Genomic DNA, 25,605 nt, shown 5'->3' on the forward strand with positions numbered 1-25,605 from the left:
TTATGATCATGAAATTTCGAGTTATATCAAAAGTAAACATTACGTCAATATATAAGATGGTGCTTTCTGTCGCTTACGATGGAAATTCACATCAGCCTTCTTTCTAAAAATTGGCATATTTATATTAGACAAATTATCTGAAAATTATGACGAGAATTCTTGCATGTTTCGTCTATCAACTCAATGTATTAAAAGGTTACAACCATGTGTAAAACATCTCAAATGATAATACCAAGAACTTGGTTTCAGCCAAATCATTGTTTCTCGGATAGGAGAGAGAAATAAATTAGAACATGGTCGTGTGGTCATTTGTACGTGCCGGTCATAGATGAAGTAATCAGCTTAAGTGTTGCTCTACAAAATGAGTATGCATATAATGACGGTAAACGAGGTGTCAACTGAGACTTAACTTTTGGGTAAAACTACCCACGGGAGTGATAACAATAAAATGGAAAAGAAATGGAAAAAAACACGTCGCTGTGTCTGGAAAGAGACTTAAAGTTAATATACAACTAATCAGAAAAGTAGTGGCAATGAAAGTCAAATAGGTATGGAATGCAGTCTATTTATATGGCTGCTTGTGTATGTATGATCAAAGTATTTTTTTGTATTATAGGGACTTTAAAAATCATTACTTAGTGCCATTGCGCGTGATCCAATGTCTGGATTTGAAGTGGGATATGCAGAATATGCCCATGCTAACAAGTGGACGTGATGTGGGTGGGAATCGATGCGTGTATTTTTGCAAAATGTGATATGTATGTATGTATGTATGTATGTATGTATGTATGTATGTATGTATGTACGTATGTATGTGTATATGCATGTGTGTATGTATGTATGTATGTATGTATGTATGTATGTACTACAAAGTAAACCAATGTGCAATTTCACATTCATGCTTTATCTTACACCACATATTACCACGTAATAAAATTCATTGGAAATTGTCCACAATAAGAATTTCATTCAAAATAATACAACGAAAATTAAGCCATCTATTTCAGAATTGATTTCAAGTGTATATGCCAATTCACGATAGAAACTTTACATTATGCAGTAATCTCCTAACATCCGTTAGTTTGCATCATTTTTAACAACTTTATATTGATTCCATCTAATGCCTAGCGTTCCAATTACGCCAATCCATCTATGGCTGCCGTAAAATAAAATCTATTGGGGCATGTTTTAGTATTATACGTATCCTCATAAATCATCTACTAATATTTCGACCTCATAAATGATGACTGTACAAACCATTCACTTCACTTTTTATACACGCTGGCTGACAATGCCCTGTAATAGAATTTAGGATCATTTCAAGCGAATCACAAGAATATTAATAATGGTAGATTTGATGTTTGCGTGCGAATCAAATCATTGGGGAGCTGACATATAGCTGCATACCCCTTATATACGCTATAACTTTTATTCAGTACACACTACTTTTAATAATGAAATATTTAATGTAAGGGCCGTAAAATGCTATCCTTTTATATACTTTTATATCATATTCGACCCTGGGATGATGTATAGCATGTTAATAATCGTCACGACTTGACTTGACTTTTCTTTGCAGTCAGTACACTTTAAGAGACTCTGTAACTACGCCATCTCTTTCGGCACGTCTAAATTACCTTATCCTTAACTGTTCTCGACAGATTTGGATTCTGACGTCACATATTTGTCTTGGATTGTATTATTTTTAGACATCTAATTCGTGTGATTTACAGCTTTTCTGGGTGTAAATTCGAAACGTCTAACTGAATAAAATGTAGAATTATGAACTTATCTGTAACGGTTCAACGGTTTTTTGTTGTAGCGACACCTTAAATCATGAATTATGCTCACCGTAGTCTCTATATTGAAACAGAGACAGCAAACACAAGATAAGGTTTATCTAGAAGAAGAGCACTTCATTACTCGACAAGACCAAATAACGTTTTTATTACCATCTAGTTACCTTCTAGTGTTCACCGAGTTAAAAGTAGTAAACATATATATATATATATATATATATATATATATATATATATATATATATATATATATATATATATATATATATATTATGCATGTATGTATGTATGTATGTATGTATGTACATACGTACGTACGTACGTATGTGTGTATGTGTGTGTGTGCGTGTGTATGTATGTATGCACGTACGTACGTACGTACATATGTATGTATGTATGTATGTATGTATGTATGTATGTATGTATGTATGTATTGTTCAGATCGAAATTGTCTGAACAAAACTCAAATCCACCCATCCAACCATCCATCCATCCATCCACGCACGCACGCAGGCAGACAGACAGACAGACAGACAGACAGACAGACAGACAGACAGACAGACAGACAGACAGACAATAAGTCTTTATAATAGGTAATGTATCTTAGAAAAATGTACGCTTGAATCTAACATACTCACCAATTAGATAGAGAAAATATTCGTATTGTCAATGATATGAATCACTACTTTGAGTATGCATTGTACATGTGACTATTGTTTGTACACCATTGATTGTATATAATGTATTGGTTAGGATATAGAGAAGTGTCTTTGTGTATACTGTTAAATTGCAGGAAAACATCAATCTCAGACTGATATATTCCACAGGCATTTCTTTACAAGGAGTTCTCCCTAGTTTCTTCTTTGTTATCCATCAATTTCAGACTGCTTTATTTTACAGCCATTACAAAGGTTTCTCACTGATTTCGTCTTTCCTTTTAGGTCCCCCACTTCTTGTGGTGGCTGATATATATGCCCTGAGCATAGGACCAATCCAAGAAGTTGACATGGTAAGTTAAGTAAGTGACTGATGGTAGTACATTCATTATTCAAACTTGTCAGCGAACTTAGTTTGTGTCATTACCTGTAAGTAGATATTTAACCCACTGTAATCGGCATTGCACGACTAAAGACAGGCTGGATTATTTAAAAAGGCATTATATATAGATTAATAGTTCGTCTTTGACGCCAGCGGAAATGCCTTGTCAAAGTTAGTGTAATGTATTATCATTTTAGCTATAACACTCGAATCTCATGCCGTAATTGCCTACATTTATTACACTAGAACGTGGTAACTATAATATTGTATCGTCAACTAATAGTATTAGTAATAGTAATATTACTGAAAATAATAAGGCCAAATAAACAAGTTGTTTGGTTCTGGTTACCAGATCCCACCTAGTTTTTCACGCCGACCCTAAACTTTTTTTTATGTATTTGAGAAAAATAATAATAAAATTGCGAAAATCGTGAAGTCTCGCAAGAAATAGTGCATGCGGAAACTGAAATCAACTTTAAAAAGACAATATAAAACTATTATTCTTCCAATCTGTAGTGGCTGTACATCTGATAGGAAGAAATAAACAACACGGAGACCATTTGGAAAACAATGGAAAACCTGAACTAGACACTCACACACGAAATAAAATATATAATAAAAGAAAAGAAAATAATCTACCTACCCCACCTCTTTTAAAATTGAATGTAATTGGAACCACATAAACATTTTTTACGCCTAACTACAATTAAAATCGCTCTACCTGCAACATATTGTTGTTAGCAGCAGTTTTCTCTTTCTGTATGTCTGTCTGATCCTATTGGGAGTATAATTAGTAACAAAAACTGGTTTATACAATGCAGCCAACTATATCAAGTTTTTCAGACAGAGTAGAGGTGCTTTGCAAATACCACAAATGAAAACAACTCACTCAACACAAACTTGGGGTTGGCTATAACATTGCAATGTGTATCTTGGTTTCTCCCCATTAAGAATACGTTCATTGGAAACATTTGCCTACATACTGCATACTGTGCCGCGCACATTGGTAAGTTCAACCACAGACAAGGGAGAACATTTTTTCCTCGTCTGTGGTTCAACTTTAAACACAAAAACAAGTTTTACAGGGATATTTGGTTTCACTTATTAAGATCAATAATGATTTAAATTTCAAGTATTGTGTAGATGTTAATTTTGGGTAAAAACTGACTATTCTTCTCAGTATGTACATACAGCTTGTAATAAATAACTCCCTTGTCTAAACATAAACAGAACACTATTACCAATTACACTTCCACTGGGTACAGACGATAAAATTGCTGTAATTGTCCGATAAAATTAACAACTGTGGTAATTAGTTGTTGCAGGTAGGTCGAGTTTCATTGTAGCACTTGTTATTCCGTACAATAAACTACTACATGAAATAAGGTGCGTGGACCGTTTAGTGTTTTCTCTAAAAAGAATGCCAATACACGTCTTGTTAATTAGAAAGAATATTGACTGTTGTAAGGATTGTTTAAATTATATTAGTCATTTCCTTAGATCATTGATTTGTCAATAAATCCAACGTGTGTATGACTTTACTTTTGTTGAAGTTACCCATCTGTACGTTCTACAGCATGTAATCTTTCACAGAATTTAGGATACCTTCAAGTAATGTTCAACATATAAAAATCGCAAACCAATTTCTGAAATGAGGTATTCATTTGCAGCCTTTGGTTTAGATGATAAAGTAACGATCGAGTCAAGGACACTGTACTATCAGTGCAATTACTTTACTGGTTTAGAATGTCAATAGGTTTGGACATCTTTACAGTTCAACACTAGCTGCAACTGAAACGTTCTTCGAAACTGTTTTGTCAGATATAAGACTTACTCATAATATTGTATACCCTTAACAGTATTACCACCTGTAGGTAAATATATTTGTGTAGTTTCATGCATTAATATGATACAATAAATTAAATCAAATTGATTTTTGGGTCCGCACCTAATAATTGCCGACCAAATTTAATCACGATTTCAACCTGTTACTGTACTCTTTATGGATGTAATCGACCACCAATTAACATATTATAACGTCTAATTATTGGTATGTTAACAACTTTCAATTCTGTTTATTGTCTGACTAAACAATGCTCAAGTTACAGGTAATACAATTCTAAAAGGCATACTTCACTACTATATAAACCTTGCATCTTAACATACGTTGTGTGTTCCATAATACGCTTTCGTTTATGTGCCATGGAAATTCATAAACCGTCGCAGTTCTTCACGTTTTGTCATCAGGACTCTGGTCATTAGGTCATGGTTCATGTATAGACTTAAGTTTAATCGTCTAAAAATCACAATTGGTTTAACTGTAAACATTAGCAAACTCAGTAATGGTTAGAATATGAAAATCAAAGAACCTAAAGTATTCTTTCTATGACCTGGGGACTAATTCGCGGCAACATACTCCGACAATATTTGAATCAACTTCACAATTACTTTCATACGGCAGCTGCTTCCTTTATAACCGCAAGGGGACAATTAGACACAACTCTATCGAACGCGGATAGACCTTGTGTGTGTATAGATTCGGGTATACAAACAGGATCACGTTTCGAAATCCTATTACCAATGGTGATGCCTCGTTATGGGATCCAAAACAGACATATGGTACTAAAACAACTTTATTGATGGACTGAGAAGAATTTGTATGGATGTATAAAACATTAAAGAATGTATCGCTAATAAATACTTCTGTCCCTTAAGCAATGCTGGATGTTTTCAATAGGGTAACTTGTTGGGGCAACATATTATTATCATTTGCTTTCATGGTGACCAACCTTGGACCACACAACACAAACACGTTTGTAGATAGAACCCGTAACACCCAGATGTAAAGCGATTCCACTGTGTACCAAAAAAAGCATATAGCATTCATATCAAGTGTCAAAGAATATTGTTTCAATTTGCTTTAAGTATCAGCCCAGTACACGATGGTTGTAAATATGGTGAATTTGTAAACGATGTTACTAATGCAAAATAAGGGAATAGGGTATGACTATAGAGTATAAACAAACATCGCCTGTATATCACCGAGAGCTAAATGCCCTGCAGTAAATTACTCCGTTTTCCGTGCGGCAACTTTGTTAACAAATAATTACGTTTGGAGGACCATACTAAGGTTACAATTAAAACAAATGCAACTTAGGCGTAAAAACAAATTGTGTGGTTCAGATTACATTCAATTTTAGAATAGGTGGGGTAGGTAGATTTTTTATTTTATTTTTTTTAAATTTATTAATTTTTCATGTGTGAGTGTCTAGGTCAGGTAGTTATGTTTTCCGTTGTTTTCCATAAGGTCTCTGTGTTATTGGTTTCTTCTCATCAGATGTACAGCCATTACAGATTGGAAGAAGAGTTTTGTATTGTCTTTTTAAGTTGATGTCAGTTTCCGCATCCACTATTTCTTGCCAGACTTCACAATTTTCGCGATTTTCTTTTTTTCTCTCGAATATGTAAAAAAAAAGTTTAGGGTCGGCGTAACCGGAACCAAATAACTTTTTTTTTGTTTGGCCTTACGGTGTAATTTTACACTTTATATGAATGCTATAGAACAGTTGTGGCACAGAATGCAATCGCTTTACTTGGGTGTTACAGGTTGTATTATGTATAAAACAAACCGAGTCTGGTGTTATGATTCTGTAGTTTGGTATTCGCCATACTTGTGCTTAAGTAATAAATGAAACATAGCGATCATATCATGGCACATGATGATGTAAACTATCCAAACATCGATTGAAATATGAATCTTTTATGAACACCTGTAATACAGTAATGAGTCCCAGGATATGTGCACCCTATTTAGTCAAAATACGTATAGTACCTGAAGAAAATAAGGTTATCTTACACCTTATCAATATTTAATGGTGTTACGTCATGGGAGGATATTAGTATTGTCTATGTTGGCCGCAAGCAAGAAGATGTGCGTGCAAGTCGTAAATTATGCATCTGATTTGAGAGAAAATATTGATGGTTATCAGAAAGTTACTCCTGAATGATGAATAGGGGGGAACTTAACATCTGATATCATTCTGTCAAGCTTAGTTGTTCGGTATTGAAAATGAAGCGGTTGAATCAACCGCGAGACTGATACCTGGCGGCTATAAGCTTACGTGTATATCTGACTTATTACTTACGGGCACCAGTATATGGTTATAGCACTACATATTACGAGAACAGTAAAATCAGTTGACATCGTGAATGTTAATATTGTTCGATCAGTGGATATATATAGGCCGTGTCCTCTTGACCAGGTTTGAAGTAAACAGCAGCTCATGCATCGAACCGTTTTTCAAGGTGTGTTATTTTTATGCCGCCAATATTATTGATTTATTGACAAATGTAGTCTATACGACTCCTTTTCTATTATCAACTATAAGTGTTTTCTATGGGAAATATAGGTTTGCGAAATTGAATCTCCGTATTTGAATAGGTTGAGGTAGATTAGGTAATATGTTTGCTAAATTGGCTTGTCATAGTTATTCTCCAGTCACTATACGGGTTGACAAAATTCAATGCATTTTAAATCTGTGGTCGATAGAACCTATCAATTACAAGATCAAGATTGCATTTTGAGTCAAACATTGATTGTACTGAACAGTGTACAACTAGAAAAATATCATTTCTTCTTATAAAGTTACTACCAAACCGGAAAGACTATAGAGTTTCAATTAGGCGGTACGATGTTTCTTATATCTCGCACAACCTGTATTACTAGGAAATACACAAAGGAATTGATAGCAGGCACGCACGCACGCCCATGAAATGTTACATTTTACCTAATTGTCAATCTTCCCTGTTTCACCCGACAATCATTTTGATTTGTGTTCCGCACAGACGGTGAGATAAAATGTAGCAGTTTACATGTTTGCGCGCTATCAGTGTCTGTATTTATGATATTTTAAACCAAACAGTTTGTATAATCAGACATAAAGAAAAACACCATGTTGCCTAAACTCTATAGTCACTCTGGTTTGGTAGTAAGGAGTGTGTTGAAATGCTGTATTATGGATGACGCCGACGGAGACAAAACATTGCTAATAGGTGTGAATTGAACAAGCTGATTTGTATGTAACTGTTCAAGTCGGGTAAAAAAACTTACACGTCTAACACGTCGATATAAATATCATAGTACAATGATTGTGTCAACACATGTCTAAGATGGCAATAAAATCATCTTCTGACATATTGCTAGCATACTTGATGGCATAATGGGGATTTCTTTGACATCTTAGTATTACATATAATAATTATATGTCATCGAATTACTTGCATGATTGTGCCTAAAAATCATGTTTGAGTGTTGTCATTAGTAAAGTATGTTCCAGTAAGGAAGTAAAATGATATAAGTATATTTCTTGCTTCAAACGTTATTCTGTAATACACATATTAAGATGCTTAGGGTGACTATTTTATTTATGTTTGTCAATATTTTTTCATAGCAACTATGGGTCTGTTGGACGATTTGTTTTAAAGAAAAACAGTTTTTAAAAATCATCTTCATGTTTCTACTTTTCCTCCTCTCTATCTTCTTTTTATTGGATTCCTGGTAACAAGCCCTTTCCCAGCTTCAATACACAATTGGCAGTTTCTCAGCGCCCCCCCCCCCTCCTTGAATAACTTCCATCATGAAAGAATGCTCTGTTTCATGAAAAAGTGTCATCGCCGCCGCCATGACTATAGATGACGTCGATAGTTCAGACTTGCTTACTCTTGCCAGAGATGGCGCTGCTCCTTAAAATATCAAGGGCGGGCGAAAATAAATAAAATTATTTTGATGTAGGAGCTGAAAATTTGGGTCGGTCGGGTAATGAGAAACAGAAGAAAAAATAGGGTCACCCTTACTATATCAAGTAACGGTTATGGTAGAAGTAGAGTAGCATTCAATGTATAGGTTACCCTTATATATGACTAAACGTTTGGAGTCAACTTACATCCATTTATACTTGTCAAGAACACCTGATGACATATTTCATACACACACTTCTATCTAAAAACCCGATCAGAATGTATGCAGCGTTATTTCAGAAGACTAGGCTCTCTCTCTCAGCATGGTTTGATGGAGGTTTTATGGAAATATTTTCGCCCAAATACAAAAGCTCATACACTTAGCCTGTGTTACTCTAGTTAATTTGCAGAACATGATGATTGTCCCCATACCTCTCTCTCTCCCTCCCTCCCTCCCTCCCTCCGGATCCGTCCCTCTCTCTCCCCCCCTCTCCCCCCTCTCTCTCTCTCTCTCACTCTCTCTCTCTCACTCTCTCTCTCTCTCTCTCTCTCTCTCTCTCTCTCTCTCTCTCTCTCTCTCTCTCTCTCTCTCTCTCTCTCTCTCTCTCTCTCTCTCTCTCTCTCTCTCTCTCTCTCTCTCTCTCTCTCTCTCTCTCTCTCTCTCGTTTCTTACACCACGCATTGACCATTAAGTAATGAATGAGCATGACAAGGTATATAAAATCAAGTTGAGTTTAACTGAAAGACAACATATCAACGGGTGTATCTTGATTGTCGGATTACTCTACAGTACTGTACTTCAACGAGACGTTTGAGTAATTGGACAACTCCTAATAGTTTTCGTGCATTAAATTCTAAGCATGGATCAATCAAACAGGTTAATCTCTGCCCCAAATACCAAAATACGACCTGTTAAGATACATGTAATTGCCAAGAGTTAAGCTCTGAAGACTCACCAGTTCATAGGGTAGTGTAAAGTGAATGCGTAATACCGACGTAATACTCGTTGGAAATATGATCAGACAAAGGAAATGATGACAATATCCAGATCAACATGGGGAGGGGGAGGCGGTATGTCCCCAGGGGTATGTCTCCAGATCACAATGAGTATAAACAGTTGCCAGATTTCTACAGACATAATAGAATGTATGCAAGTAAAAAGGTAATGATCATAATAACAATAATGATAATAATGGTTTTTATATAGTGATTTCCCTGAGCTCAGAGCGCTTTACAATTATTACCCCTAGCACGGATCTATAGCGGCACAACGGCCCTTTATACTTCCTCAATTCCCTGGGTAGCTGACATAGCTGAGAAACGTTGTTGGAGAGTACAACTTTGACTTCGAGTTTGAAACGAATCCATTAATACTACTGGTATTAGCTTTCCTATTTGCGTTGACTGATTTAAACGGTCTTATAAGGACAGTCAATGCGTCGCCCGATGTTCACGATTTATGTCGGGCACGTAGGGATTACTCATTGGTCACCCGAGAATGGATTTTGTAGAAATACATGTGAATGAGGTAATTTGGTTGATGCGGCTTGCAGATAACACAATTCTTATTGGGATTGATGGAAAGCCATTTAAATGCCCCCAATTCAAATTAGAAACGAAATCCTACCAAAATTGTCAGAGAAATCATCTATCATCAGTATTTTCTGTGCAGACGATAAAATTTGAATGATACTGACAGCAAAATAAAAAGTGGGAACAATTATGGTAATGTCATAACTGTTGGGCAACAATTTTCCTCTACATTTCAGATTAAGCAGTATGGAGACATATGCCCTTTGCTTTGATTCAACCTAGGTTCATTTGCATAAACTGCATACCATTTTTAACGTGTTCAAGTCAGCCCGCAGTCCAAACTTCGACACCGATTTTTACAAGTCTGCGCCAGAGTATTACATTTATTTAGGTGGTCAGAGAAATAGGAAGTTCACGTATTAGTCATAATAATATTTGGTGGTTGACCGGGAAAGCCATCTACTTAAAATGTTATAAATTCGCCGAGTTAACTCACCAGTACCAGTTGAAACAAAAACTACAGACTGAGCGAATCATCATTTTAGCAGCGTGTTTACTTGATAAATGGCACTAGGGTGAAATTCAAGATGGAGGTCAAGTGACCTTTGAACTGCTTTCCAAATACACTATTCTCAAATTAAGGTGCATATGTTCCATGTCAAGTATACTCTTTATTTAAAGTGACATTTAAGGGGCATGGGTTAGAGCTGAATGTTTATCTGTGTTATTTTTTGTTTCATATCAAGAGTTATGTATGTTAGTATAGTTACGGAGACGTGTCAAGTGAGATCAGTTGTATCGCACTTTAGGGCAAATCATAGCATGGGTTAATGACCTAAACCATAGTGAAAATACACATTTGTAAGCCTATCAGCATTATATGTAGATCTTAGACCTTTCCAAAGAAAAATCAATAGAAATATGATACTAGATAAGTTTAGATACTAATCATTTATTTACATAAAATCGGTGTCTAGAGTTGGATAACTTTGGATATAATTGCTTAAAGTCTGCAGAAGAGGTGTTTAAAGTGGCCATGTGGATGAAGATTGGGTATTTATCATGACGTCCTACTTGAAAAATCAATGTAAAACAGCGCATGCCAAATCTTTGTTTGTAACTCATTAAATTGCAAAAGATTAATAAATGTGTCAAATGTTTGTTATTGTAAGTACGTACAATAATAAACTTTTTACACTGTTTGTGGCTTTTTGTCATGTCATGTGGTATGGAGTATAGACCCATAGTAACCTCAATTTACATACAGAGGGCATTGTTCAGTTTCTATATTCCGTAGGGCACTACTACAGTAGCACAGGCGTTTATATCAGTGGTTTGTCTAGACTCGGGAAAGAATAGGCTCCTCGGATTGTGAAGTGTTACAAAACACACATTGCCCATATTCAGTCACTAGTCATCATGCAGTCATGCATTGTATACGTAGTAACTATTTCGCTCGTCTTTCAGCTTTTCATGACGGGTTTGTATTGATCTGTGTTTAGTCGAAATCTACTGAATAAAATGTGATTTGCTTTCGGCTCAATTTCATAGAGACAAATACATCTTAAATATATAACAAACCCTGAAACCGATAAGCCTAGATCTTAACTGACAACATATGTCAACGACGGTCTAAAATATCACATCTCGAAATCAGGTTTTAAAGAATGTTTGTGTACACCAAGTAAAAGTTATTGTGATATAATTAAATGTTATTCCCTAAAATGTTTCTTCGTTCAGCCAAGGCAAGTACGAGTGACATAAGGGGCCTTTGTCACTACGAGTCTAGCGATTCGTAGTGACAACCCTTAGGTTGATAGTATTTTCCTGCTGAATGAAGAAAAATATTGGAGAATAACATAATTATATCAGCGCCAGTAACATCAAAGAAAAATCGTGGAAAGTAATGGCAATTTTGAACGTTTTGACTCATATTTGGAACACAGCAGAACCAGTGACGTAGACGCTTAACGATCAGAATATATATTCCATATTTGTTGTTCAACTTGGCTCATGCATGGTATGAAACTACAAATATATGAAGAGGAATCTGGTCATGATCTGAGAAATCATTGAACAGATAATTATCATAATGACAATTTTGGCTTTGTATCGTCGGTTGTAAGTGTATAATTACTGTTTTGTTTTATACATTTTCTCGGATGTAAATATACTGATTATATATTTCAGTTTGTTTTGTACATAGAATGAAAATACACATAAAAGCTAAAGCCAGGCATGAAGTGTCTAAATCTCTTCTCCTTAAATATACCTAGCGGACATGGGTTTCCGGTACATTTGACAATCGTTCCAGATCGGCTTAGTTGTGTACGTTGATGGTCCCTATCACCACTTACAGTATAATTCCCTCCCATTTCACATGTCAAATAATGTCTCCTTCCCTACAGGAGTATCATCTGGACGTCTTCTTTCGTCAACGTTGGAATGATCCCCGCCTGGCATATGATGACCCTTATAAAATTCTATCATTAAATACAGTCATGCTGGAGAGCATATGGTATCCAGATACATATTTCGTAAATGGCAAGAAATCCTACGGACACAACATCACTACACCAAACCGATTATTCCGTATCTATCCAAACGGAGACGTGTTATACACTCAAAGGTATTTTTTCCGATTGTTTTAGAGTCGTATGTAATGTTAATACGTCTGGGTGTAGCGATGCGTGTGAAGAGCATATTAATTTGATTGTGTTTCTTCGAATTGATATACCGCTGGTTAGTTGTATATAGTAACACTATTAAATGGTCTTGTGCCTGTCTCTGTGTTACTGTATGTACTGGTCGGATTTCACTCTATGAATTTCGATGTCATTGATAGTGTGATATCAAATAAACACAATGTTTAGATAGGGTAGTCTTTCAATTGGTGTTATACCATGCAATTTAATTATTAAGTTACAGTGGACAATTGTATAGTAAACTTCACAATTTACATACATACATACATACATACATACATACATACATACATACATACATACATACATACATACATACATACATGCCGGAAGGAAGGAGGGAGGGACAAACTTACAGATAGATAGATAGACAGACAGACAGACACAGGCAGACAGACAGACAGACAGACAGACAGACAGACAGACAGACAGACAGAGACGGACGGACTGGCATTTACTTATCAGAGACTTTCGAACTATTGTTCATTTTCATTATCAATACGCTTTCACCTCTCTCTATTAGAGAATTGCCCTTTTCCTCTCTGATAAAAGTTTATGACATTCATAGAACATTCGCGGATCAACGAGCAGTCCAACGGAAATTGTAAACTATATTACAGAAATGTCAAATGGTCAGATTCTCGAAGCGAAACAAAAACTATGATTTATCAGTGATGAACTATTTAGCATACAAATTGTACCAAAACTGTATATTTTCTATCCAACCAAAGAGAGTAAGATGTGAGTTCAGTGATGTAATGCAATGTAGTGGGACGTTTAGAATCCGAACACTAAAATATATATATGGTCATCATTCATTGCTTTAGCCTCAAGAGACGGAACAAACTTTGCTATTAATTGTACACTTTAATTACAACACTAATGTTTGAAGATGAATGTCTTCCTAAAAATAATTGTCCACAGGTGTGTTTTATAATGTTAATGAAAACTAACAGTGTGTTAATACACTTTAATGATACATACAATCGTAATATATGTATAGATTTTTATCAAGTTGTCCAGATCACGCATGCGCTCATGACGCTTTAACAACTTTAGCAAGAGTATAAAATGTGATTGTTTCCGACAGTTGTAAACAGGTTAGAGCGGCAAATCCCAGAAAGAGATCAATTTCAGACAAACAATTTATTCACTCTGGCCAGCATAAAGGGTTTTAAAATCGTTAAAGTTATTCAGTGGATGTGATGATCACGTTATTGAGTTTGTTTGCGTTTCGGACGAGACTGGTTTTCATAACATCTCGCACTTCTTTTATCCCACAGTAAAACACCTACATCACATTGATATGCAATGTAGCTTGCAGGCATTACTATTTGATACAAAACCTGAAGCGAATGTTTCTACTGTATAGTCTGACACGTATTGTGTTTACAAGAATAAAAATATCAGATATCAAACTCGGTTTAGAAGTGACGAAAGAGAGTTCATCTCGATAACATTAGCGACGTTATCTCCCAATGTTCATCATGCAAATATCTATCGTTCCATCCCTGATAACATTCCTGAATTTTTCATAGCGACAGCTGAGGGTGAATGAAATATGTGTTTGAAATATCCTACGGATAGGTTATCACAATAGTATTCCATAGACGCTTCTCATAACAATTGACATTTCTACTTTCACAATATACTCCCTGATCATTTATTTTTAATTTTCGCTGTGTTGTGATTTACAATAGAAGCCAGTAAGCTGAAACAGAACACCGTCTGGCTCAACAAACGTCTTTCTAACATTATACTGTATTTCATCATCTGGCGCCACAAAATAATAACCAATTGACATTGCTACAGTTTCTTTGGGTGAGCTAATTTGGGGTGATTCGCAGCCTTAAAAGTTATATGTAACATTTGTACTCAGTTTTGCGCCGAGTCAAACGATAACATGTAGCAATGTACGTGTAATTTAATGAGCTTTATCAAGTCAGACGATACACTGTAGCAATAATATTAAGATATTTGTAGCCATACGGCGTTGTTTCAGATTAATTGGCTTCTATTGTATCGTCTGGCTCAACAATAATATAACTACCACAGTGACTTCTAAATTTCATAGTCTGGCATGACAATATATATCCAAATTGTGTACATTATAATGACAGCAGATACGCCAAATACACTGACTAAGTAAACATTGCTACAATGTATATCATTGAGCAAAGATATGACAAACGTTCTTTCTAGTATTACATGTTCTTTGCCTAAGATACCATTGTCTAGCACATCGCCGCCAAATAATGTCACATTGTAACAACATATAGCTTGTCAGGTTCCATTTTGGCAACGATCTGCCAGATAATGATAGCTCATAAAAAATGTAGCAAGTTTTCTAAGTTTTCGGACCAGACGATGAAATATAGCACTGATGATAAGATTTTTGTTTGACACTTTCTGTGTCAACCCTGAATTTTAGTGTAACCACAGGGGACTCATGATCAGGCTTAGTTAGTTTTGTTTACGAAAACAAACAAACAAAAACAATCTAACTAACTAACACAAATAAATCAATCAATCAATCAATCAATCAATCAATCAATCAATCAATCAATCAATCAATCAATAAATAAATAAATAAATACTGACAAACATCAACAATAGAGTAATCACAAATCAGTATCAACCATAATGAATGTTTCGCAGTATCAAGAATTGGTATGTATGTTTCTTACATGCGAAATAGTCACAATTGCACATACCACCCGTATTTATGTGTGTTTTTTTGTCTGTCTGTCTGTCTGTCTGTCTGTTTGTTTGTTTGTTTGTTTGTTTGTTTTCGTAAAACTAACTTAGCCTGAGTCCACTCGTGGTGTAACGCGTATACATTCATGGACATAAAGTTTGTATATTGTGTGTTGTACTATAAGAAGGCAAGGCAGTTTTTATCCACATGTAGCTGTACATGCATAGATTTAGTTTAGATGTTGTGGTATAGGAAACCAGGTTTAACATTCTGTGAACACGCTCTGTAATATTCACATAGTACAAAGAGTTGACAATATTTTCCTCTCAATTCCACAACTCAGACTCGTCATGAATTCTCATCGTATATCGCTTTCATATAATAAAATGATATTGGAAGTTTTCACAGAATCACTTGACCTCTCCACACAGACCTACTTCAGTTATATTAAGTTAACTATGAAGAGAAAATAGGTAAACCCATGAGAAATCTTCTTAACTGCACAGGAAACGATTGTGTGATCGTACTGAACTTTACACTATTCCCAAATTCTTGTTATTTCAGTACAGTTTAAATTCGACTGAAGAATCTTGTTAACGTCGATGAGTTTCCGTATTTTGATAAATTACATAGAGATGGGAAGATTTGTGGATTTGATTTGGTTTTAATTTAATAACCAATCACTGTGTATAATATAGTGAATAGATTGATTTATATGTATATCTTACTGAGAGTGACTTATATGACTATTTTTATTATTGCAGGCTTACAGTAATCCCTGAATGTAAAATGCATTTTGAAAACTATCCAATGGATCGACAGGTTTGCCCTCTCGTATTTGGCAGCAGTAAGTAATGAATATCTAAATATTGGTTGTATAATGTTCTAACCTCTGTACTAGCCTTAACTGTCGGCACCATGGTTTTTATATGCATAAGGTTGGACCCTTAGTAGCATTTGGTTAAGATCTTCGATTGTCATGGTAACGCATTTAAAGTGGCAATTTTAAAAACTTATTATATTGTATTGGTTAATGTAAATTTATCAATGAGAACACGTCATGATGATTTCTTAGTGGTGATGAGATATTATCAGATATTGGTATATCCTGATACGCTTGTACTAGCATGTACGGTAGATATACTACATGTGTATAAAGATTTCAATTTGTAACACAAATAGTTTCAGAAAGACGGTGTTTAAAGCTTTCGCCCTTTCACTGATGACATCAACAGCAGACTGAAGTAAATGCGCTGCACTAAAACAAATAGGTCCGGTGTGAATTCAATCTGATTAAAATCCGATGTAGATGTCGTCTAATCGTTCATTGTTATTTTACCTCGGTAATTGTGCTTGAATTGACATTCTTGATACATGTTTACGTTTTCGTCTTGATCGCCTCCTCTAATCAGATTGGTGTGAATTCTCAAACTAGTAATTAACTTTGCTTTCTAAAACTGTTTGTGTTGGAAATTGAAAAGTATGTACTACATCAATATGGCTAATACCACATAGTTTAAACTACTCAGAATTACGTGGACGTCTTGAATAGAATTTCCATACAATATGTATCTCTTATCATTACTTCATCTTTTTTAATGTACCATCATTTCCAATCATGTTTCTCTTACCATAATGATGTAATGACGTCATTGTTGAATCAGATTACGTCACCTAAGCCGGACTAGTTTTCATCATGTAGCTGTGACAAGAGTACGATATCTAAATGAGGAAATTGCGTCAATGTCAGACTATTACGTCATCTGTTCAATATACCTAATCACTCATTTCCGACAACAGTAATATATGCAAATGAGGCAGTGACGTCATACTTGAATCTAGCTATTACGTCAGTTTCATTGTAACTTTATTGATGATAACTCTAAAGACGTCTTACTTGTAATATTTATGTAATTTTTCACACTTTTTTGTTGAGTAGAATTTAATGTCAATTTCTGTCTTAAAGACACCAAAAGATTGTGAAAACAGACCGCGTCTTGAAATTCCGGACTGGCTCTTTTTTATCCACTGCTGCAGTGGTTCGTCTTGATCTATTACTTTCCTTCATAATCTGCAGATAGCTTTTCAACAGAAGACATCTTATACAGCTGGCATCCTGATAAGGTTAAGATGTCTCCTCACTCAAGACTGTCACAATTCCGCCTAATGGATAACACGGTCGGGGAGTTCACCATTGTCTCTGACAGAATAGGTAAAACAAAATGAAAAACTAATTTCTCTATAAATGAGTCACAATTGCCAACAACCTCCCACGCCTTCTCTGTAGATTTTTAATGTAGTGTGTGCCTCGGAAATGAAAATCTTCAACTTTGCAATTACTTTAAAGTGGACATATGGATGATGAATTGGGGTATTCATTTTGGATTTTTTAATTTATAAAACAATTTTTTTCATAATGACTTCCTTCATGAAAAATCAATGTGAAAAAACAATGCCATGTCCTTGTTTGGAACTCAATAAATTGCAGAAGATTATAAATGTGTGAAATATTTGTTTTTGTACGTACAATAACAAAGTGTTTATATTTTGTACCTTTTTGCAATGTATTGCGCATTTTTGTTTTAATGTTGTTTCATACTGAATTTTCAAGAAGGAAATCATGATAAAACCTTTATAAACTAAACTCCAAAATAAATAGCATGCACCTTGGGAATATAAATTTTAACCTCTGTTGTATTTTGTTCAGGAAATCGAATCCATTCTCAGTTAAAATCAAGAAAAAAAATCAAAATGATATCAAAAGTAAATATTTTTAGAATCCAAAATGGCCGTCGAGTATACTGTATCAATTCTATGGGAAAGTAAAACATTGTTGTTTCCTTTGAAACAAGACGATGAGCCCCCATTTTTTTTTATTTAAAGGGACAAGGAACAACCTCTCATAAGGCAAAGTTTGAAGACTTTCACTGTCCAGGAAATTGGTTCGAGGTTCTACCTCAATATTATACTATAACAGCATTTTGCACACTGTAGAGTTTGCACAAGTAGAAGATATTGAAATTCCTAAACTTTTGATGAACTCACGGGTCATTATTGTGTACTTAGACAACATATTATGGCTGACGAATGTAATGAATAATTTTCAACAACGCAGATTTTTACGATATATGATCGTAAATAATGGTTCCCATTGTATTACATTCCAATTCTGTATATTTTTATTGCTATAATATTTTCGTTCAAAATAAAAAGAAATTACTATGCAATTTAACTTAATGTACAAAAAATAATTTTATCTTCCTGGGTAATTACCTGCATTTTGACATTATTAAGTTGTCATTACCGTATTCATGAAAATGGTCACCATATTAGTTTCAATAGGAAATATTTCACCTGAATACTACTGGCGCTTTAAGTATGAGTAAAACATATGATTCACTATCGGTGTATTCAATTTGGCTCACATAAACTATCACCCGTAATTGGCCCATATTCAGGGCACTGGTTAAATATTTGCAACGTGCTCTGTAGGTTTTGTGCACTGCATGTTTGAGATGAGAATGACGGTCTAAAAAATTAGGCGAGACTGTAATTATCCCTGCATTGTGAAGGTAGAACTGCTAACATATTATATAAAAAAACAAAATGTCCAACGAGTGGATGTCATAAACAACATTTGACTGCCCTCATGTGGTGAAAATATCTGGCGAACTAAAATGCATTTCTCTTGTTTTATTTGTTGAGAGAAATGGTTGAATTTGATATACAATGCCCCTCATAAACGACGCAAATGTGCATTAACTTCCAACAAACGTATTATTTCAAATAGGTGATACACACATAGTGTTTTGAGGAGATAGTATTCTTTTGAAAGAGGTATAAACATTGTTGTCAAAATTAGACAGTGTAGTCTGAAAGAATTATATTTTTACCCCTGTAATCGAATGATTCTTAATAGTAAGTAATTTGTATTATATTTTGTTTTGTTTCAGGTAATAGATCTGTATTGATAGCACATTTCTTTTTGCAAAGAGACATTGGTTATTTTCTGATACAGATATATGTGCCATGTATTTTGGTTACAATGTCATCCTGGGTCACGTTCTGGTTGAACCCTGAAGCGACACCAGCGAGAGTTGCTCTGGGTAAGTACGAATTGTCATGGCGTTGAACCAATGTCACATTTAAGTAGAAAGTAAAAAGCCGTGCAGGAACAGAAGTCACAATGGATACAGATTGTTGCTTGGATCTTCCTTTTACAAGAGGTTGATTCATATACATTGCAATACAATTGTTGCATGTGTCTATCTCTTGCTAAGGGTGATTCATATACATTGTAATACAATTGTTCCATGTGTCTATCTTTTGCAGAGAGTGACTCATATACATTGTAATACAATTGTTCCATGTGTCTATCTTTTGCAGAGAGTGATTCATATACATTGTAATACAATTGTTCCATGTGTCTATCTCTTGCAAAGGGTGATTCATATACATTGTAATACAATTGTTCCATGTGTCTATCTTTTGCAGAGAGTGACTCATATACATTGTAATACAATTGTTGTATGTGTCCATCTCTTGCAGAGGGTGATTTATATACATTGTAATACAATTGTTGCATGTGTCTATCTCTTGCAGAGGGTGATTTATATACATTGTAATACAATTGTTCCATGTGTCTATCTTTTGCAGAGAGTGACTCATATACATTGTAATACAATTGTTCCATGTGTCTATCTCTTGCAGAGAGTGACTCATATACATTGTAATACAATTGTTATATGTGTCTGTCTCTTGCATAGGGTGATTCATATACATTGCAATACAATTGTTCCATGTGTCTATCTCTTGCAGAGGGTGATTCATATACATTGTAACACAATTGTTCCATGTGTCTATCTCTTACAGAGGGTGGTTTATATACATTGTAATACAATTGTTCCATGTGTCTATCTCTTGCAGAGGGTGATTCATATACATTGTAACACAATTGTTCCATGTGTCTATCTCTTACAGAGGGTGATTCATATACATTGCAATACAATTGTCATGTGTCTGTCTCTTGTAGAGTGACGTTATATACATTGTAATACAATTGATGAATGTGTGTCTCTCTCAGAGGGCAATTTATATACATTGTAATACAATTGATGAATGTATCTGTCTCTTACAGAGGGTGAGTTACTAAACATGGACTAACATGAAAGACAGCACGCATCCTGTCATCATTTTTAGAGACAAAACAAAAACATGTATCACATAATTATATACAACGTAATGACTATACAATTGTGTTACAAAGTATATAAATCCCCTCAACAATCATATTACAATTCACACATATAAATCAACAGACAGACAGACAGACAGACAGACAGACAGACAGACAGACAGACAGACAGACACATGCAACAAGTGTATTACAATGTATATAAATCATCCTTTGCAAGAGACAGACAATGCAACAATTGCATGGCTCCACGGATGAGATAGTAGCAATCCAAGACCATGGATTCAAACATTGGAGCTTCAGGAAGGATGCGTTTCGGAAATCATTGGTTTAAAAATCAAAGTAGCTTAATAACTAACCTAAAATATCGTCATATGAAAACAAGCACATAGTTCCTTTGAAATCATTACAAAAAAGATCTCGTTGTCAAGGAAATAGTTTCCTTACACAGGTTGTTTTGCTGGCCAGTTTTATGGGTACGTTTTGGGATAATTACACTCTAAAGTCAAAAAGATTGAGTGCTGACCCCTAATTATGTATCTTCTCTATTCTAAACTGAGAAAAGGTTGGAGTCTTTTTAACAGGCAAAAATTTACGGTTTTTATTTCTGAGGCGAATACTTCTTCAAGAATTATCAACAGGTCATGAAAACGGAGCGTGACTGTGTTGTGTTTCTTTATTTTTTGAAAACGCTGACGACAAACAGTGATCTTTCCATGTATACTTCCATTACAGTATCAGACATTATACGAGAGATGTGCACTCCATGTTCAAAGCGTTTTGTTTCATGATTTTGAACATGCAAACATGGAAAAATAGACGACATTTTGTATCGTTATATATACTTGTTATTCGATTTTCTACATTTCATTCTACATTTCAAGATTGTTATTCATCATAAACATCTAAACTTGTTTGTGGTCTCCAACATTTACTTCAGGTGTTTTAACAATTCTTGCGATAACAACACTTGGTTGGAGCATGAAGGACAATCTACCCAAAGTTTCATACGCCAAGGCCATGGATTGGTACCTGGCTCTGTGCTTCACCTTTGCCCTTGGGTCGCTCGTAGAGTTTGCAGCCGTCAACTTTTTTAGCAAAAATCAAACAATAGATGAAGCTGCCACGTCTTCGTCATTGAGTGAAGATGAAGTACTCGAAACACAGGTATGTATGTATGTATGTATGTATGTATGTATGTATGTATGTATGTATGTATGTATGTATGTATGTGTGTGTATGTATGTATGTATGTATGTATGTATGTATGTATGTATGTATGTATGTATGTATGTATGTATGTATGTGTGTGTGTGTATGTATGTATGTATGTATGTATGTATGTATGTATGTATGTATGCACGTATGTATGTATGTATGTATGTATGTATGTATGTATGTAAGTATGTATGTATGTATGTATGTACGCATGTATGTATGTATGTATGTATGTATGTGTGTGTGTATGTATGTATGTATGTATGTACGCATGTATGTATGTATGTATGTATGTATGTATGTATGTATGTATGCACGCATGTATATATGTATGTATGTATGTATGTATGTATGTATGTATGCATGTATGCATGTATGTATGTACATGTATGTATGCATGTATGCATGTATGTATGTATGTATGTATGTATATACGCATGCACGTGCACGTATGTATGTATGTATGTATTATGTATGTATGTATGTATGTATGCATGTATGCATGTATGCATGTATGTATGTATGTATGTATGTATGTATGTATGAATTAATTAATGGATGAATGGGTGGATTAATGGATGGATTGATGCATGCATGCATGCATGCATGCATGAATGAATGAATAGGTGGATGGGTGAATGGATGGATGGATGGATGGATGGATGGATACATGTGTGTGTTAAGTATTTTTATCTGTGTAATTTATCTATTTGTATTTCTTTATTACTTATGATTGCATTAAAAAACTTTTGCAATATGTTTGATGCATGATCGACATATCACACTTGTACCTTTTTCCCATTCTCTCCAATATTGTTGTATTTCATCAGTTCCAACGATCATCTGGATGTAAAAAGAAGGTGAAATGTGGCAATTCCTATCGTGCAGCCCGGAACACCTCCGACGCCATTTTCGAAGATTCTGATTTGATGGAAGACGAGAGCTGCTGCAATGCATTCATCCATTGTTTAAAGGGAAATGCTAAATATAAAAACTTCACCTTCAATCGCAGATGTGGATTTGTTGATGTTTGTGAAATAGACAGAGCATGCAGAATTGCTTTCCCTGTAGCCTTTGCCATTCTAAATTTGTTTTACTGGCTTATTTACTTATCAGCAGGCGGCGTACAGCACGCACATAATGCAACTACAGCAGCACTTCAAAAAGAATGGTCATAGTGCCCACATGTCCAAAACGTTTTTCGTCACCAATTGTAATTTTCGTACTTTGAACTCACGTCAGACAGACACGTGAACACTGACTGGTAAAGTATAGCTGTTTGACACGAATTCACCACTTGCCAGTGATTGGACAGAACCTGTAAACTTCGAGACAGGGATGAAGTTATGAGAGGATTTTTTTCCATCAAATCTGCCTCTAGACTCATTTGCATCACGTTTAGACGTCAATGGGGTTGTAGTCGACACACAAAAATTGAAAGAGATATTCAACTAAATTGCACTGTGTCATCAAATGCACTTTACACGTCAAAGTTACCCTATTCAATCATCCCAAACAACAAGGCATATACATATTGTATGATACAGAATACGCTTTAGTATTTCGCATATTTTTGCTATGATTTACTTGTATCCATGGTAACAGTGCCATCGCTGACGGCATTCAGCAACTGACGGAGCTCCAAGGTTACTAAGTACGTACATTCGCCATAAAGTTGTGACGTCATTTGGGTTGCAGATAGAAGAGAATTTTAACTGTTGATTGTTTTTGACACACGAGGTAAAATCTCACATTTTGTACCCTTATTACACATTGATATGATCAGACTTATCACCACCACCTTACAGTTGTATTTGTTTTCGTCTGGCAACGTGTATCACAATATGAAGTCAAACGCAAATAGCGCCACCTGAAGGTGATTGTGGTAGTTTTATAGCAGTACATTGTCTCACGATTAATCAAATTTGACATTTGAAATAAAAAAAGTTCTCCTAACCTTGAAAATGTGTCACGCATGTTTCAGTTGTGTGCCGATCGAGTATGATGTCCGTTAAGACTGCTACGTGACGTGGCTTATGATTGACAGGTGTGACGTGCTACCAATCTTCACCAAAGTTGTATTTAACGTCACAGAACGGAAGGCCTTTATGCTTCAAAATAATTCAAGTGTAACAATAATTATATAAAAATCCCAAACATTTTTTTACAACTTTTAATTAGGATATTAGCAAATCTAAGTACACAACAGTTTACTCTCAACAACAACAACAACAACAACAACAACCACTTAATCAATATATTTCACAGTTACTTCCCACTTCTCCGAAATTCTCTCTCTCTCTCTCTCTCTCTCTCTCTCTCTCTCTCTCTCTCTCTCTCTCTCTCTCTCTCTCTCTCTCTCTCTCTCTCTCTCTCTCTCTCTCTCTCTGTCTCTCTCTCAACATTATACCTTGATATTCCACTTTAATTCTCTTTCCTGTTGTCCTGCTGTCATTACATTGACAAACGATTATTTTTGCGTGGGCGTGGACGATTCTTTGTTCATGTTTTACCTTTTGTTCAAGTGGTCGTACCTGTTTGGTGAATTCTCCCCGGCAGGTTTTTCGTCATAACCGCATATTCAATATCTGTTAACGCCATTCTCTGTTTTGTAAGTATATAATGGACTTGAGTATTATCGATGCTTTGATACAAATTGATAGTGAACATTGGAGTTTTCAAGTATTTCATGACTGGGGGGTTTCTCCCATCAGTATATCATATATGCGACTATAAACGATGTTAATTTGAAAACGAATGACTTCCTCCAAGTACACGTAAGTCGCCTTTCTCGGCTTGGCATCCTCTCAAACCATACGTTTTAGACACGCGTAAGACTACGTTTGTGCTATGACATTGGAGATATCTCATAAAGCGAGGTCAACATCGTAAAGTGAGGCCACGAGCTTCATTGCAAAACTTTCAATTTAACTCTGTAAAATGAAGATTTAAAGATCTGCCATCTTTCTCTTTTTTGATGTAAACTGTGGGGGATATTAAATTTCATTTTATCTTCTTCTTCAATAAATCAATTTTCTACAGTACTAAAATAACAACGCGGAACAAATTCCATCAATATAAAGGTGCATATTAAATTAAAACAAATTCTCATAAAAATGTCTTCAAACTAGATGAACTCTGAACGTGTCCACACGATGGCAAATACAATGAAGGGGTCTATTACTTCAGTGATTCTTCATGTGAATCGTTGTTCTAGAAATTGAGAAAAGGGAGTCTATCAGAATGTTTTAATAGTATCATGGCAGTTGCTTCAGTAGCCCCCCCCCCTCGAATTGCTATGCTGGACATTTGCCCCCCCCCCTCCCATCCCCACCACCCTCTTCTTCTTCTTCTTCTTCTTCTTCTTCGTAGTGGGTACTCATTAGTCTGAGCATTATCCTACAATAGTGTCCATACACGTACCAAGGTCAGTCACATTCTTCCGGGACAACTGACCACTAAGTGTACCTGTCAACATGTTACAAGGTAGTGTGTTTGAAATCAAGATGGCACCCCTCCTCAAATCAGGAAAAGGGTCAAACAGATTTAGAAGGGACAATATACTTCACTCTTTTGTGCCACTCATGCTCAAGTTATTAAGTTTTTGTTTTGTCTTGCATTTTTGTTTTACTTTGCATTACAATTGGAGTTTTTACATTCCGTCAGTGTAAATAAACTAGACGA

General features: G+C 35.2%; 1 protein-coding gene across 2 annotated transcripts in view; it reads left to right on the forward strand.

Annotated features, from left to right (window-relative positions):
- The window catches only part of LOC144438746 (gamma-aminobutyric acid receptor subunit alpha-2-like), a 63,103-nt gene extending 39,233 nt beyond the window's left edge, over positions 1 to 23,870 (forward strand). For both annotated transcript variants that reach the window (XM_078127900.1, XM_078127899.1), the window contains exons 4-10: positions 2,741 to 2,808; positions 12,515 to 12,735; positions 16,274 to 16,356; positions 17,587 to 17,721; positions 19,463 to 19,615; positions 21,644 to 21,870; positions 22,752 to 23,870. In XM_078127900.1, coding sequence (XP_077984026.1) covers positions 2,741 to 2,808; positions 12,515 to 12,735; positions 16,274 to 16,356; positions 17,587 to 17,721; positions 19,463 to 19,615; positions 21,644 to 21,870; positions 22,752 to 23,099 — 1,235 coding nt within the window. In that variant the 3' untranslated portion in view covers positions 23,100 to 23,870. The remainder of the gene's footprint in view (positions 1 to 2,740; positions 2,809 to 12,514; positions 12,736 to 16,273; positions 16,357 to 17,586; positions 17,722 to 19,462; positions 19,616 to 21,643; positions 21,871 to 22,751) is intronic.
- Positions 23,871 to 25,605: the final 1,735 nt, after the last annotated feature.

The sequence above is a fragment of the Glandiceps talaboti genome, chromosome 8 (genome assembly GCF_964340395.1).
Source record: "Glandiceps talaboti chromosome 8, keGlaTala1.1, whole genome shotgun sequence".
NCBI lineage: Eukaryota > Metazoa > Hemichordata > Enteropneusta > Spengelidae > Glandiceps > Glandiceps talaboti.